The sequence below is a fragment of the Sander lucioperca genome, chromosome 5 (genome assembly GCF_008315115.2).
Source record: "Sander lucioperca isolate FBNREF2018 chromosome 5, SLUC_FBN_1.2, whole genome shotgun sequence".
Classification (NCBI taxonomy): domain Eukaryota; kingdom Metazoa; phylum Chordata; class Actinopteri; order Perciformes; family Percidae; genus Sander; species Sander lucioperca.
The window spans coordinates 21532467-21545532 of NC_050177.1; the positions used below are offsets into that span (position 1 = coordinate 21532467).

General features: G+C 39.1%; 2 protein-coding genes across 17 annotated transcripts in view; one reads left to right on the forward strand and one right to left on the reverse strand.

Moving 5' to 3' along the window:
• Window positions 1-13066, forward strand: part of LOC116048352 (serine/threonine-protein kinase DCLK1-like) — a 29431-nt gene that overhangs the window by 15573 nt on the left and 792 nt on the right. Inside the window, exons 10-16 of one of the 5 annotated variants that reach the window (XM_036001187.1) lie at window positions 172-318; window positions 1710-1843; window positions 1999-2076; window positions 2230-2326; window positions 2428-2508; window positions 2614-2727; window positions 4237-5708. In XM_036001187.1, the coding sequence (XP_035857080.1) occupies window positions 172-318; window positions 1710-1843; window positions 1999-2076; window positions 2230-2326; window positions 2428-2508; window positions 2614-2727; window positions 4237-4437 (852 nt within the window). In that variant the 3' untranslated portion in view covers window positions 4438-5708. Of the gene's footprint in view, window positions 1-171; window positions 319-1709; window positions 1844-1998; window positions 2077-2229; window positions 2327-2427; window positions 2509-2613; window positions 2728-4236; window positions 5709-9869; window positions 10085-13066 lie in introns of those variants that run through there. The other 4 variants (XM_036001189.1, XM_031297419.2, XM_036001188.1 and 1 more) reach the window with 4 other exon arrangements.
• Window positions 8413-13066, reverse strand: part of nbeab (neurobeachin b) — a 252065-nt gene continuing 247411 nt past the window's right edge. For all 12 annotated transcript variants that reach the window (XM_036001181.1, XM_031297412.2, XM_036001183.1 and 9 more), the window contains one exon: window positions 8413-10263. In XM_036001181.1, coding sequence (XP_035857074.1) covers window positions 10173-10263 — 91 coding nt within the window. In that variant the 3' untranslated portion in view covers window positions 8413-10172. The remainder of the gene's footprint in view (window positions 10264-13066) is intronic.

The following is a 13066-nucleotide window of genomic DNA, read 5'->3' on the forward strand; positions in this document are numbered from 1 at the left end:
TTTTTGTTTTGTTTTTATGAGACTTCCATTTTGTAACATAATTTTACATTGGTCTATACCATTTTTGGATTTTACTTGAGTCCGGTTAATGGATAAAGCTGCATCAGTCTTTTAACATAGTTAAAGACTAGCAACCTGTACTCTTTCACATCCCAAATATTCTTTCTCCAGGGGGGCGATCTCTTTGATGCAATCACCTCCTCAAATAAATACACCGAGCGAGACGCCAGCTGTATGCTGTTCAATCTGGCAAGTGCCATCAAGTACCTGCACAGCCTCAATATTGTCCACAGAGACATAAAACCAGAAAACCTGTTGGTAAGTGTGGCTTTACAAAGATTCTGTATTGGCAGTGAGTGGAGCTACATTGTAAAAGCTTTGCAGCTTAAAGCCACATAGGTCCATGTTTCCTATTAATCCCCTTTTCCCCGTTCCTCTTGTCCCTTTTCTCCGAAGTCCATACGTACAAGCTCGCACTTACAACTATATGAAGGCATGTAACATACATAGGATAAATAAATGAAATTATGAAATGAAATTACTGTACACAACTCCACAAGGTATTTTCTGTACAGACGGAAATCTAAAATAGCTCTGATTTATTAACTCTAAAATGTAGTTCTAGAAGCAGAAGACTTAAGTGCTCATATTATGCTTTTTGGCTTTTTCCCTTTTTATTGTTATATTTTTTTTGTTCATGTTATAGGTTTACAAAGTGAAAAAGCCCAAAGTCCACCCCAAAGGGACTTTACTTCAGAGACAAACGTGGTCGCTTTGGAACACACGTTATAATGCTCGCCTAGCTGCTAGCGTGGCACGCCCTCATACTCTGCTTCTGACTAGCTAGTAGTCCTTACCTAGGTACTGTCAGGGCACACCCTCATACTCTGCTTCTGACTGGCTAGTAGTCCTTACCTAGGTACTGTCAGGGCACGCCCTCATACTCTGCTTCTGACTGGCTAGTAGTCCTTACCTAGGTACTGTCAGGGCACGCCCTCATACTCTGCTTCTGACTGGCTAGTAGTCCTTACCTAGGTACTGAGCATGTGCGACTCCCAACAAAGATGTTACAGCAGTGAGAGGTCTCACTCTGTAGCTAAAACAGAGAGCTCAACACACAGGGTGAAAAGAGGAGCTGCAGCAACGTGCAGTACAACATAAATATGGTATTTTCTGAAAATTAAACCATGTAAACATATTCTGGTACAACCTCTAAATACAAGTATGAACCTGAAAATGAGCATAATATGAGCACTTTTAGATTTCTGAATTGAATGAATACAATCTGTTCATTCACATCGGCAAAAGAAAAGCCTGGGATTGAAACAAGATGCACCTTGAATACAAGTGAACTCATTTACAACTGTTTATTGCTATAGTCTTGGCATTTGTTACATAATACTCATCTAGTGATTTAAGCAAAAATCTCATAGTATAGAGAGTCTATCTGTATTTGCAATGTTAATTTTCTGTACTTTTCCAAAACAGTCTTTGTTATATAAATGACATACCTTCCCAGGTCTTTATTTCCATTCTGTTTCATTCACTGTTACCTCATTTTATTATCCAGCTCATTAACAAAATCTTTACCACAGCAAAAAATATTAATTGGCAAACATGTTTGCTTGCAGTTACTTACTTTCCCTTATTGTGTGTGTGTGTGTGTGTGTGTGTGTGTGTGTGTGTGTGTGTGTGTGTGTGTCACACAGGTGTTTGAACACCACGATGGTAGTAAGTCTCTGAAGCTAGGTGATTTTGGCTTGGCTACGGTCGTCAACGGGCCCCTCTATACTGTGTGTGGCACGCCCACCTATGTAGCACCAGAGATTGTTGCTGAGACTGGGTGAGACATGATTAGTAGGGCATTTGCTGTGAAAGAAAGTAGAAATAAATGTCATCATCCCATTCAAAAACTGCTACAGTAATTCTTGTGGACTATTGCTACTTGCAGATGTGCTTAGTCTCTCTAATACGTGCTATCTTAATCTTCAATTACAGGTATGGCCTCAAGGTTGACATTTGGGCAGCTGGTGTCATCACTTACATACTGCTGTGTGGCTTTCCTCCGTTCCGTGGGTATGTGCTCTTGTATCAGGAGGTAGTATGGTGTTTTAACCACATCAATTTGTTTAAACCACATTAATGAAAATGTCTGTTTGCCATCACATTATAGACTATTATGTGAAACTTAGTTTGAACTTAATATAATCCCTGTTTTATTTTCTACAGCAGTGGTGAAGATCAGGAGGCTCTCTTTGAACAGCTTTTGAGGGGCCAGCTTGATTTCCCTGCACCTCACTGGGACCATGTGTCTGCCACTGCCAAGGTCCGGGTCTGGAAGGGCTCCCATTATCTGCCATTGTTATGCTCCATGTAAAACACCAGAGTCTGATATTAGATGTGTTGCTGTGGTGTCTCTTTATTTAGGCTTTGATCACTGGGATGCTGCAGGTAGAGGTGGATCAGAGATACACAGCTGTACAGGTGCTCGATCACCGCTGGGTCAATGTAAGTTCACCATGTTAAAGTCAGCCAGTACACACGAGAGCTGCTAAGACAGAGTTCAGGATACAGAAGGTAGTTCCTGAAGCTTTGTTCTTTGTATTTTTTCAGGATGATGGTGTCTCGGAGAACGAGTACCAGCTGCCCGTGGCTGGGAAGATCAAGAAGAACTTCAACACCGGGCCCAAACTCAACAGCACCACAGCAGGAGTGTCCGTCATTACAGTAAGCACTGACGCACACACACACACACACACACACACACACACACTGCATGCAACTCTGCATCAGCACATCACATTTTGGCTCATTATACATTTTTTAATTTGCTTTAGTGATGATGCTTTGGATGTCACTTGAAATTGAAAAACATTTTTTTTTCATCTCCTGCTTAAGTCCTTACGTGTGCAAAAGCTTTTTATCTCTTTCCTTTGGATGCCATTAAAATTGATACTGGCATTGTATGCTTTTGCAAAGCAGCAAATGAATTCATCTTTTTTTTTCTATAATTTAGTGACTTCTCGGCTTTATTCAGTGTATACATCAGCTCATCCATCTGCTTCTTGCTGCCGGGTCTCCCTGTGTGTGTGTGCTCTGGCCTCTCATTCTCTGTCTGACTGTCAGCACTGTCGTTGGGAGATCTTTTAAATAACATAGTTGGCCTACAATGACTACGTTTCAGTATATGATTTCTTGGAATAGTTATAAAGCTGAGCTGGATTTGTTCAATTGGCATATTCTGGAAGTCATATTTTTTACTACTTGCTATTGATTGGGGGAAACATCAATTGCGTTTCTCTACATTTTCTTGTATGTTGCCTTTTTAATTTAATTACTTTACTTAATATACTTACTCGGTTGTCTGTTGCCAAATGAAAACATTTCTGACAGTTCACATAATGTCAGGTGACGGTGGCATTTTTGGGCCTTTTATTTTTCTGCCCCTTCTCATCACAGCAGTTATAATAGCAATTTAGAGTTGTGCACCTTATTGTCAATCAGATCAGTGATGCTTTGAGTTCAAGGTGATCCTCTGAGTTGCACCTGCTCTCTCTGCTCAGCTGGACCAGGACTTTACCATCCAAAGATCAGGGTCTTTGGACCACATCCAGCATCCAGGATTGTACTGGATAAGGTATGACACAGCATAGCGCAAATATGCAGTGCTTCCATGGCAAAGTGCTGACAGTCTCCATTTCCATTGCCCCTAAATGAAGCCCTTTCCACGCCTCCCCTTCATTTACCTCATCAAATCCAACCCTTTATCCCGTCGTTCATCTCACTATTGCTGTGGCTGTTTCCTCTCGCCTGGTCGCCTTGCTATTTACTTCTTCTGTATGGATAAGTTATGCATCCATAATGCTAACTGCATCTGAGGGTTCACGTGACACATTGAACAACTGGATGTTGTAAGAAGTGCTGTCACAGACGTAGAGATGTCACACCTGACATTGGCAGACCTTTTTGCCGCTTGTTGCTTCTCCTGGTTTTGTTGAGCACTGCATTAGTTTGCTGTGTCACAATTTGTAGTTAAACTTTCTCTGTCATAAGAAGTTAAACTGAGGAGAATTGTTGTGAGGTAAATGCAGCTTTCCAGATACAACTGCATGCAAACATTGGCTCATCTAACCTAACTGTGTCTAAGTGTCTAACTGGTGGTCGATTGGATGCCGCTCCTCATCTCTGTGGTCTTGTGGGGAACCTAACGATAGCTGCTGTGTCACCCTCTCTCAGACCACGTCACTTGATAAGGAGAAGCAAGTTTTCCGACGAAGACGCCACCAGGATGTGAAGCTCGCTCCCCAACTCCCACACAGCATCGGCGCCTCCCGCAGTGCCAACCCCGGCCTCCCCGCCGCTGAGTTCACCTCTGAGCCTGAGGACTATTCCCCTGGTTCGGCAGGCACTGTGCGTTCACCCACCTCTCCGTTCTAACCGCCTTCCAGAGGCCACAGCACCGTCCACCCCTCCATGGAAAAGTGGAGAGGGTGCAAAACGGAAAGATCCAACATTGGGTTCAGTCTGCTGACTTAACTGAATACTGACCTGTACCTTTTTCAATTTTTTTCCCAGTCATAATACTTTTAATAAAAATGCATTGATCGGAGTAAGGGACAAGTTAGTCTCTGGATCAAAGAATATACCTTTAAAGGGCGTTACATTGCACGCGTAACGTATGCGGAGTGGATGTTCCAAAAATACGCTTCCACTATAATCAATGAAAATGGCTACACCGGGCACGAGAGCAGCGCGTAGTGGTGCGTATGCTCCGCAGATCCGCTTTAAAAGCGTAAAAATAGGACAGTCTTCTATTTATATATTTTACGCAAAGTGTGTTCGCCCTTTTACACAGTAAGTGTCTATATGTCTTTTAAATTAAACTACAGATATACATGAAACAACTTAATGATGACTTAGTGAGCGTATATTGGCATTTTCAGTTTCATTTTGAATTTGTTTTTATTTCTTGTTCCCTCACCTGCGTCCTCTGATAACAGCTGACAGTAGATTGATGTTTTCCCAGCGCTGTGCCAATAACTGAATCCTAAAATAAAAAGCTCACCGTCTCGCCTGTGACGTACGCCGTGTGTGCGCTGCAGGTGTAGCCCCTTAAAAGATACATTCCATGGCACACACGGTCCGCGGACGGTCCGCATACGTTACACGTTCAATGTAGCCAAAGTGTAAGGGGAACACCACCTAAATAAGAATTCCAATAGGTTATTTCCATGGCTAGGGAAAGTTTAATATTTATAAACATGAACTACTCTCTCTCAAAGCAAGAAACCAGAGGAGTAAGTCCAAACCTGTGATGTAATCAAGTATAAAGTCTGGAGCTGCACCAGAGTGAGTCTGGTTTTGGTTCCTTTTTTATACCCCAATGAGTTTTGGTTGTGAAACAGAACATGTACCCATATACTCAGAACATTCCGCTGGGTTCTCTCAGGCTACATTTACATTGCTATGTTTTGGTTTAAAAACGAATATCTTTTGCTACGTTCACACCTTGCCTTCACGCTGCTCTGGCGTTTCAGAGCCCACAAACTTAAAAACTCTTCTGACCCGTTTTGGTTTGGAATCTGCGGGGTTGTGTTGCAGTCTCAACGGCCGCAAATGGTGACCTTTGGCAACACCAACACTGACGCCAACGTTTTGCCGCCTGATTGGGTCTTATGACGTCTCGTTCTCTGAGACTAAGCTACTAACGTTACCATGGCAACTACCAGCAACGGGAGGAGTATACATGCTGCCTCCTGTTCACCCCGGCAAGCGCATGCCCAGTATTGCGGCTGTAAGCAGTCCAACAAAGTTCTGCCGCGAGGGACTAAACAGAGATGCACACTGTGACGCGCTCCAGATTGTATTGCAATGATTTAATTCTTCTTCCACACGTAAAATACACTCAGCACTGCAGTTACCAAATGTAATTGTTACCTGGTGAGTAGAAATAATTGCGTTAATACGGCGTGCTGCGGTCAACAGAAAGTGTTCGCTCCCAGGCTCACCCCCTCTCTGTCAAAGCCCAAAAAACCAACAGGTGAACAGGTGAAGCAAACAAACATATAATCACTTACGCTCAAACCGCCATGAAACAATACAAGTGCACAACACAACAATCAACAAACAATATAAATGAGACCATAAACAACATACAGTATGTGGCTCCTACACCCAGTATATGAGAATGTTGATGAGATGATTGGGCGTGTTGGTTTAAACGGAGATTAGTTCTGCTACTGGACCTTAAACACTTGTGTGCACAGCAATCACTTTTGGCTACCAAAATGTAGCAATGTAAATGTTTCCCAATTTATTGTCTATGGAGCAGTTCTATAGTTTATACTTGATGACTTCACAGTTTCAGCACTCCAGTTTTTAGATTTGGGTGACAGTTGTTAATGTTGACTATTATTTTTGAGCTGTTTTAGGAATAACGTGTATGAATTTTATTTCTTTCAAAAAAGCCACCAAACTTTTAAAAAGCCTGATTTCTACAAAGCAAGCACTGGTTCATTGTAGTACTCTAGAGCCATCTACTGGTGTATATTGTATACTGCAGAAAAGACAACCTGCTTCATGAAGCGCTTAGCTTTTTAATAGGAAGCGTAAATGCAAAACATTGAAACCTTCTAAATATAAAATGTCATGATTTTGTGACCTGACCGTACATTCCACTTATTATCCTGGTTTCAACACAAATGTTTGCCTAACAAGAACTCCAAATGCAACGTTAACAGTAAGTCACCTTTCTGCTGTACTATAGGACATCTAGATCACTCTGTGCTGTGGTACTTGAAGTTCTGGTGCATAAACCTTGTTACCCACTGTTGAAGAGGTCTTGAGACCGAAAAGACATGCTGCTAAATTATACCATCAGCATTATCTGTAATGAACAGATTTTTGTGTGTTGGACAAACCTTGTCCTGCCAGCCAGTAGCATGACTCGAAGAGATTTAAGGGCGCTGTTGTTTGACTGCTGCTAGTCCAGCTCACTTGAGTGCTTGAGGATGATTATTGAAACACTTGATTTGTTACACGTCTGTGAGAGTGATTGTAATTTAGTGGTGGTACCGATCAATGTCAGTGCTGTGTAGTTAGTAGTAAGTGCATGTTTAAAGCCTTGCCTTGGCACACATGGATTTAAGTGCAATTAGGTGTACTGCCCAATGTGCACAGTCTCAAATTTGTCCTTTGAAATGCTGGAATGAGTTAGAATGGATCTGTTGCTTGTCGGTATTATTGGCAGCCAACTGACTATCGGGCTGGGGAGATTGGCTCTTGTGCAACATGGATTTTATTTTATTTTTTTCACACACTGAAATAAGAAACAAGTTAAATGTTGGTAAACAACAGTGCTTCCAGGAAATATACATTATTTTTAATATTTGTTCATGCAGTCAGTACTTGTGTTGGACTTTTTAAAATAATCAGATCAAACATGACTAAGAAGTCTGGCTCACTAGACTGTATGTAGTGTATGCTCTCTGACCAGTTCATACATTGGTTTATCAGAGACCTAATATTCATGGATGTGAATTTCCTTTTCCCTTCATCAGAGAATGTAACCTGCATGTGTGTTAATATGCATCTTAAATCAGTTGTTCTCGCCTGTCAAATATGAAACCATTCCTGTTGTCATTGTACGTGCTGTCTTGGTGAATGCAGTTCAGTTAAGGCAGACTATAGTCATACCACAGCTAAGTTAAGATGTGTACATAGGTATTTTAACACAAATGTAATATAGCACCACTGACTTTGTTGTAAAAGGGCTTTTACGTTTTTGACTCGAAGGGAGGGAACCAAAAAGCACAAGGAAAGCAGGTTGCGATAGTGACTTTTTGGGAATGTGTTTGCTCTGCTGTTTGTCATCATCTGAAAAACGTGATGTTTATATAGAGTATGACAAATGGGTAAGACAACTGGGAATGTCAGCGTTAGGTGGAAGCAGATGGAGAAAGTGAATGCTGTATTATTCATCCATACTCCATTAATATAAGGACCTTTTAAAAATCTAAATAAGTAGAAAAAACACTTTCAATTAAAGAAAATATATTAATGGTTAAAAAGCATCATTCTAACAATGTACTCTGTGAAGAAACCAAACCTGGGAATAAAAAAGATTTAATTAATCTGTGAGTCAGTGTCCATGAGTCAGTCGGTGGCTGTTTCTGCACAACGTCTTGCAGTGGACCCATTAAACCTGCAGCAACAAATGAAGACAGCAGGTGGCAGTATAATCAAACACAAGCCTAAAATATTTTCAATAACATTTCACCTTCAGTAACTTATTCATAGCATGTATTTCCTGAGCAATAGTTATACCCATTATCATGGGTTTGCATTAATACGTGCATGAATGTTTTGGAGGCAGTCTACACACATGCACGAGTAAAAGCTCAACACTAGTAAGTTTATTCAGTTTTATTACAAACAAAAAATAATGAAAGCAGCTTAATTTAGTTATTTTTGATATCACATATGCCTTAAACATTCCTCTTTCAAAATGTATGCAAAACCATTAGCAATACAACTAAAATATATAAATCATATCTTAAAATACATGAAATCAAAATGCACAGCTCAATTCCAACAAAACAAAATTGTCAAAACTAATTTAAATTTGCAATAATATATGATTTTACAGGAAAGCAAAGTAAACCCAATGCCTTCAGTAGCTCTTAGCATGCAAAACGCTGGCTTTGGGTAGGGTGGTGTCTTGGAGCACCACTAGAAAATCAAAATGCAAACTCAAAATGTATTTGCATATTTTTGTTAATTTTAAATTGTCAGCCCACAGCGACAGACTTCTCATTTCTGCAATTAAATGCGGACACAATAGCTTTCACATCACCAAAAATAGATCATTTTTTTAAACACTATCCTGTTCTATTATTAAATCAATTTTTGTCACTCAGCTGAAATCCTTAGACCTTTCAGCATCCAAGTCGTAATATTGCTTACCAATGCATGGTGTTTCAGCATGAACTGGTGTTCATGAATACACAGATTTAAAATGGACGAGCAAACATTTTTGCAAAAATAGGCAAACTGAAAAACTGTGAGATGCACAAGTAACAGTACTAATGTTTGCAGTGCCAAGACAATTGTCTGTGGTAAAGCTGTAAGACATTTTAAAAAGACACCTTAACAGTCATGAGATACTATCCACCAAATCCTCTATTTAATCCTCTGGATGTTTTCTTTTGAAGAAGCCTAAACAACAAAACGAACAAAAGATTGATAACTTCTGTTTCAAATGTCCAACTTGAATTATTTGAAGATCTTGCAGTAAATAATTTGAATTGTTTGCCATTAATAAACAAAAGTCCTCAATTTCATTTATTCTTTTTGCTGACATGATCAAAAACATTTCACAAAAGACTATGGAAGAAAAGTGAAATTCAGTGTGAGCATAGAGACAATCAAACACAACAAATTAACGATGAACATTTCATCTTTTTACGTACGCATACATTTGACCACAGTTGATAACGATGAGCAAACAAAGGCCATATACATGTATTACTAACCAACTAATATCTCGAGTCCAATGAAGACATTTTGAACATTTATACATGGCTCGCATGATGGAAATGATAGTACCATGGTGGCTAGTCTAACAGCATTCAGATCTTTATCTCAGCCTTTACAGGGAAGAAACACTTTACACTGTCCATATTTACAGTACAGGGTAACTTTATTTTCTAGAAAAGTGTTCCAAGTGAGATATGTATCTGCCATACAAATGTTGTATAAATGTTCCTAACATTTTGTTTTGCATTTTCACAGTTTAAAACAGGAACTCAAAAACGTACATTAAGCATGTTTTATTAACTGTGTAATTGTGTTAACTTCTCCTTGCCCAGAACAGACCTGCTTGACTCAGTTGGGGAAATGCATCAGCTGGTGCTCGGGTAAGACATGAAAACCAACAGAACATGCATCCAGATTGTTGAGCAACAGACACATAGCAACAGGTCTGCCTTCGAGGCTAGATGAACACATGTGCTTACCCTTGTTCTTTGTTAGTGTCACCGTGGTGATGTTCTCCAGCCCACTGGATCTTCTCCATGCTTTGTGGATCTTCTGCAGCACAGCTCAGTCACTGGTTGGTGGGTGTTTCTCTTAACACTCCACATTGCCTTCTTCTGTGTGGATCTGTCCTCTGCTCAGTACCTGTTTTGATGCTCGTAGTGCCACCGGTTGAAATCGATGTTAAATGCCACGATACTGCCAGAGGCCATGCCTGTGATCAAAGTCCTGAAGAGCAACAAAACCATGAAAAAAAAGTGCAAAAAAGCATTAAATTCACCGCACTAAAATGTAGAATAATAGAAAACCACAATTTTCATTATTTTGGTTGTTTTGTGATTTTTTTATTTATTTCTTTTTTAAATCTACGACTTGGGTTGACCATGCACATCAAATGTGACATTTTGATTCATTATTTTACATAGTTTCTTCTTCACATAAACAGGCACTCTGGATACGGACATTGAAAACAGTTTACACAGCTTCACGATTTTTTACAAAACGTCTAAATAAAGGGCATGTCTTCGTATTTCGACATACTATGACTTTATCACTTTTTTCGATAGACTATACTATACCATAACTTTTTTCCGACATACTATAATATGACTTTTTATGACTTTATTCAACATACTATACTATGACTTATCACTTTTTATGACATACTATGACTTTTTTCACTTTATTCAACATATACTGACTTTTTTTTTATCACTTTTTACAACATACTATACTATTAACACTGACTATCACTTTTTTTCTACAGACTATACTATGACTTTTTGACTTTATTCGACATACTATGACATCACTTTTTACGACATACGATGACTTTTTTCGACATATTATACAGACTTTTTATCACTTTTTTCAACATACTATACTATGACTTTTTTATAATAATATAATAGATTTTATTTGTAATGCACCTTACATTTGGAGCAAATCTCAAAGTGCTACAGTTGGATCATAAAAGCATGGTAAGAGCATTAATATAAAATACAATTTTCCATAGATGCACTGGTGGGTAAGAAGGGAGACCTTATATTCAATCCTGGCGGAAACGGGTAGTCAGGGAAGTGAATGGAGAATGGGTGTGATGTGGTCGTATTTTCGCACTATTCTGAACAGACTGCAGTCTCTGCAGGCTTTTGTTAGGGATCCCGATGAGAAGTGCGTTACAGTAATCCAGTCTTTTTACGACCTACTACACTGACTTTTTATCACTTTATTCAACATATGATACTATGACTTTTTTATCATTTTTTCGACATACTATGACTCTTTATCAATTTGTTGAGCATACTATACTATGACTTTTTATCAATTTATTCAGCATACTATAACTTTTTATCAATTTATTCAGCATATACTATGACTTTTTATCACTTTACGACATACTATACTATGACTTTATTACTTTTTTGTACCGACTATACTATGACTTATCACTTTTTTCGACATACTATACTATGACTATTACTTTTTTGGACAGACTATACTATTACTTTATTCGACATGCTATACTATGACTTTTTATGACTATCTTCAACATACTATACTATGACTTTTTATCACTTTATTCGACATACTATGACTTTTTAATGTTTTTTAATACATACTATGACTTATGTTACAATTTCTTATTTTATGAAGTACTGAAATGTGTTTCTGAAAACATTTTAAGCGAGAAATAGGCTATGCAGTTGTTGAATCTGTCTTCATTCAGATCGACAACGGTCAGTTTCAAAGATTTTCATGAGCTTCTGAGAGGTCTTTCCCACCCCTCTGTGCCTCGCGTCTTCGAAGTCCCAGCAATGCTACCAAACTGCATTGCACGGCTGCTCCTATAGAACTTAATAGGAAGCGTGGCTGACAGTGGTTTTGTTTATAATAGCGTGCTACCACGTGCAGCTCCTGGCAAAAAAGGTGGGAGGTGGCTGTGGGAAAACTTTAAATAAAGAGGCAGTCACAGACATGTGGTTGTGCTCTCGGCAGAGTGCTTAACTATATGTGTGTGTAGTAGTTTATCGGCGGCTAGAATAGATTAATCCCAATCACCTGTTTTTAAGTAAATATCGACCGATCAATCATTAGCTATTACAGTATGATTCAGCACACCCACAATTGTTACTTGTCAAAGACAATTTATGTCAAGATCGTTTCACGATGCCACCTATAGATTTTATAATTATTATTATTATAATTATTAATTGCACAGAAGACCAGAAGACTACTTCTAGAGAGAAAGGTTTTTAAAAGTCTGTGTTCAGCTCTCAGTACGTGTTTCTAACTGATTTTTTGTGGTTTGAAGTTTAGTTTCTACATTATATCTGCTTTATTTTATGTTTCATGTTCGCATTTAGGAGTTGTGTTAAGTTACTGCTGATGAAGACTCAACATTAACATACTTCAAAGACCTTACTTTCAATTTAAAGTACATTTCAGTAAACTTCAGGTCATATATTAACTTACAATCCATTTGCATTTTCCATGTAATAAATGCATTTTATCTATCAAGCTTTTTCAATGCAAAGTCGTACAGCCCCCTTCTTTACAGGCAATGTATATGTGTAGAGCTAGCTAGCTAGCAGCGGTAGCAGCCGAGAGTACAAGCCATCAGGCAAGTGTTATTTAAATACACTTCTGGTGTACTTACAAACTTCCCAATGCCTCTTTTTATGAGTACAGAACCTATTTGTACTACTGTAGAAGTTGTGTACCATTCCGGGCATTATTAGTGGGTAATGTACGAGATACACCTTTGCTTCCATTAGCGCCTGCACTAAGCCATTCGGCTGATAGCGCTAACTCGACCAATGTTAGACAAAGGGGAAAAAGGTTATGGTGGGGGGGTTGTTTGGCTCGAGGTCATGGTGCAAAGGAATTACTCCGAACCATCCCTTTAAAATGTCCATAGTCGTGAATGAAACGAGCGCAGGAGGTCATCAGGGGCTGTGACAGTAAATTTCAGGAGTCCTCTGACAACTGAAGTACACTATTGAGTTCTGCAACCCCTTTGCTCTTGTGT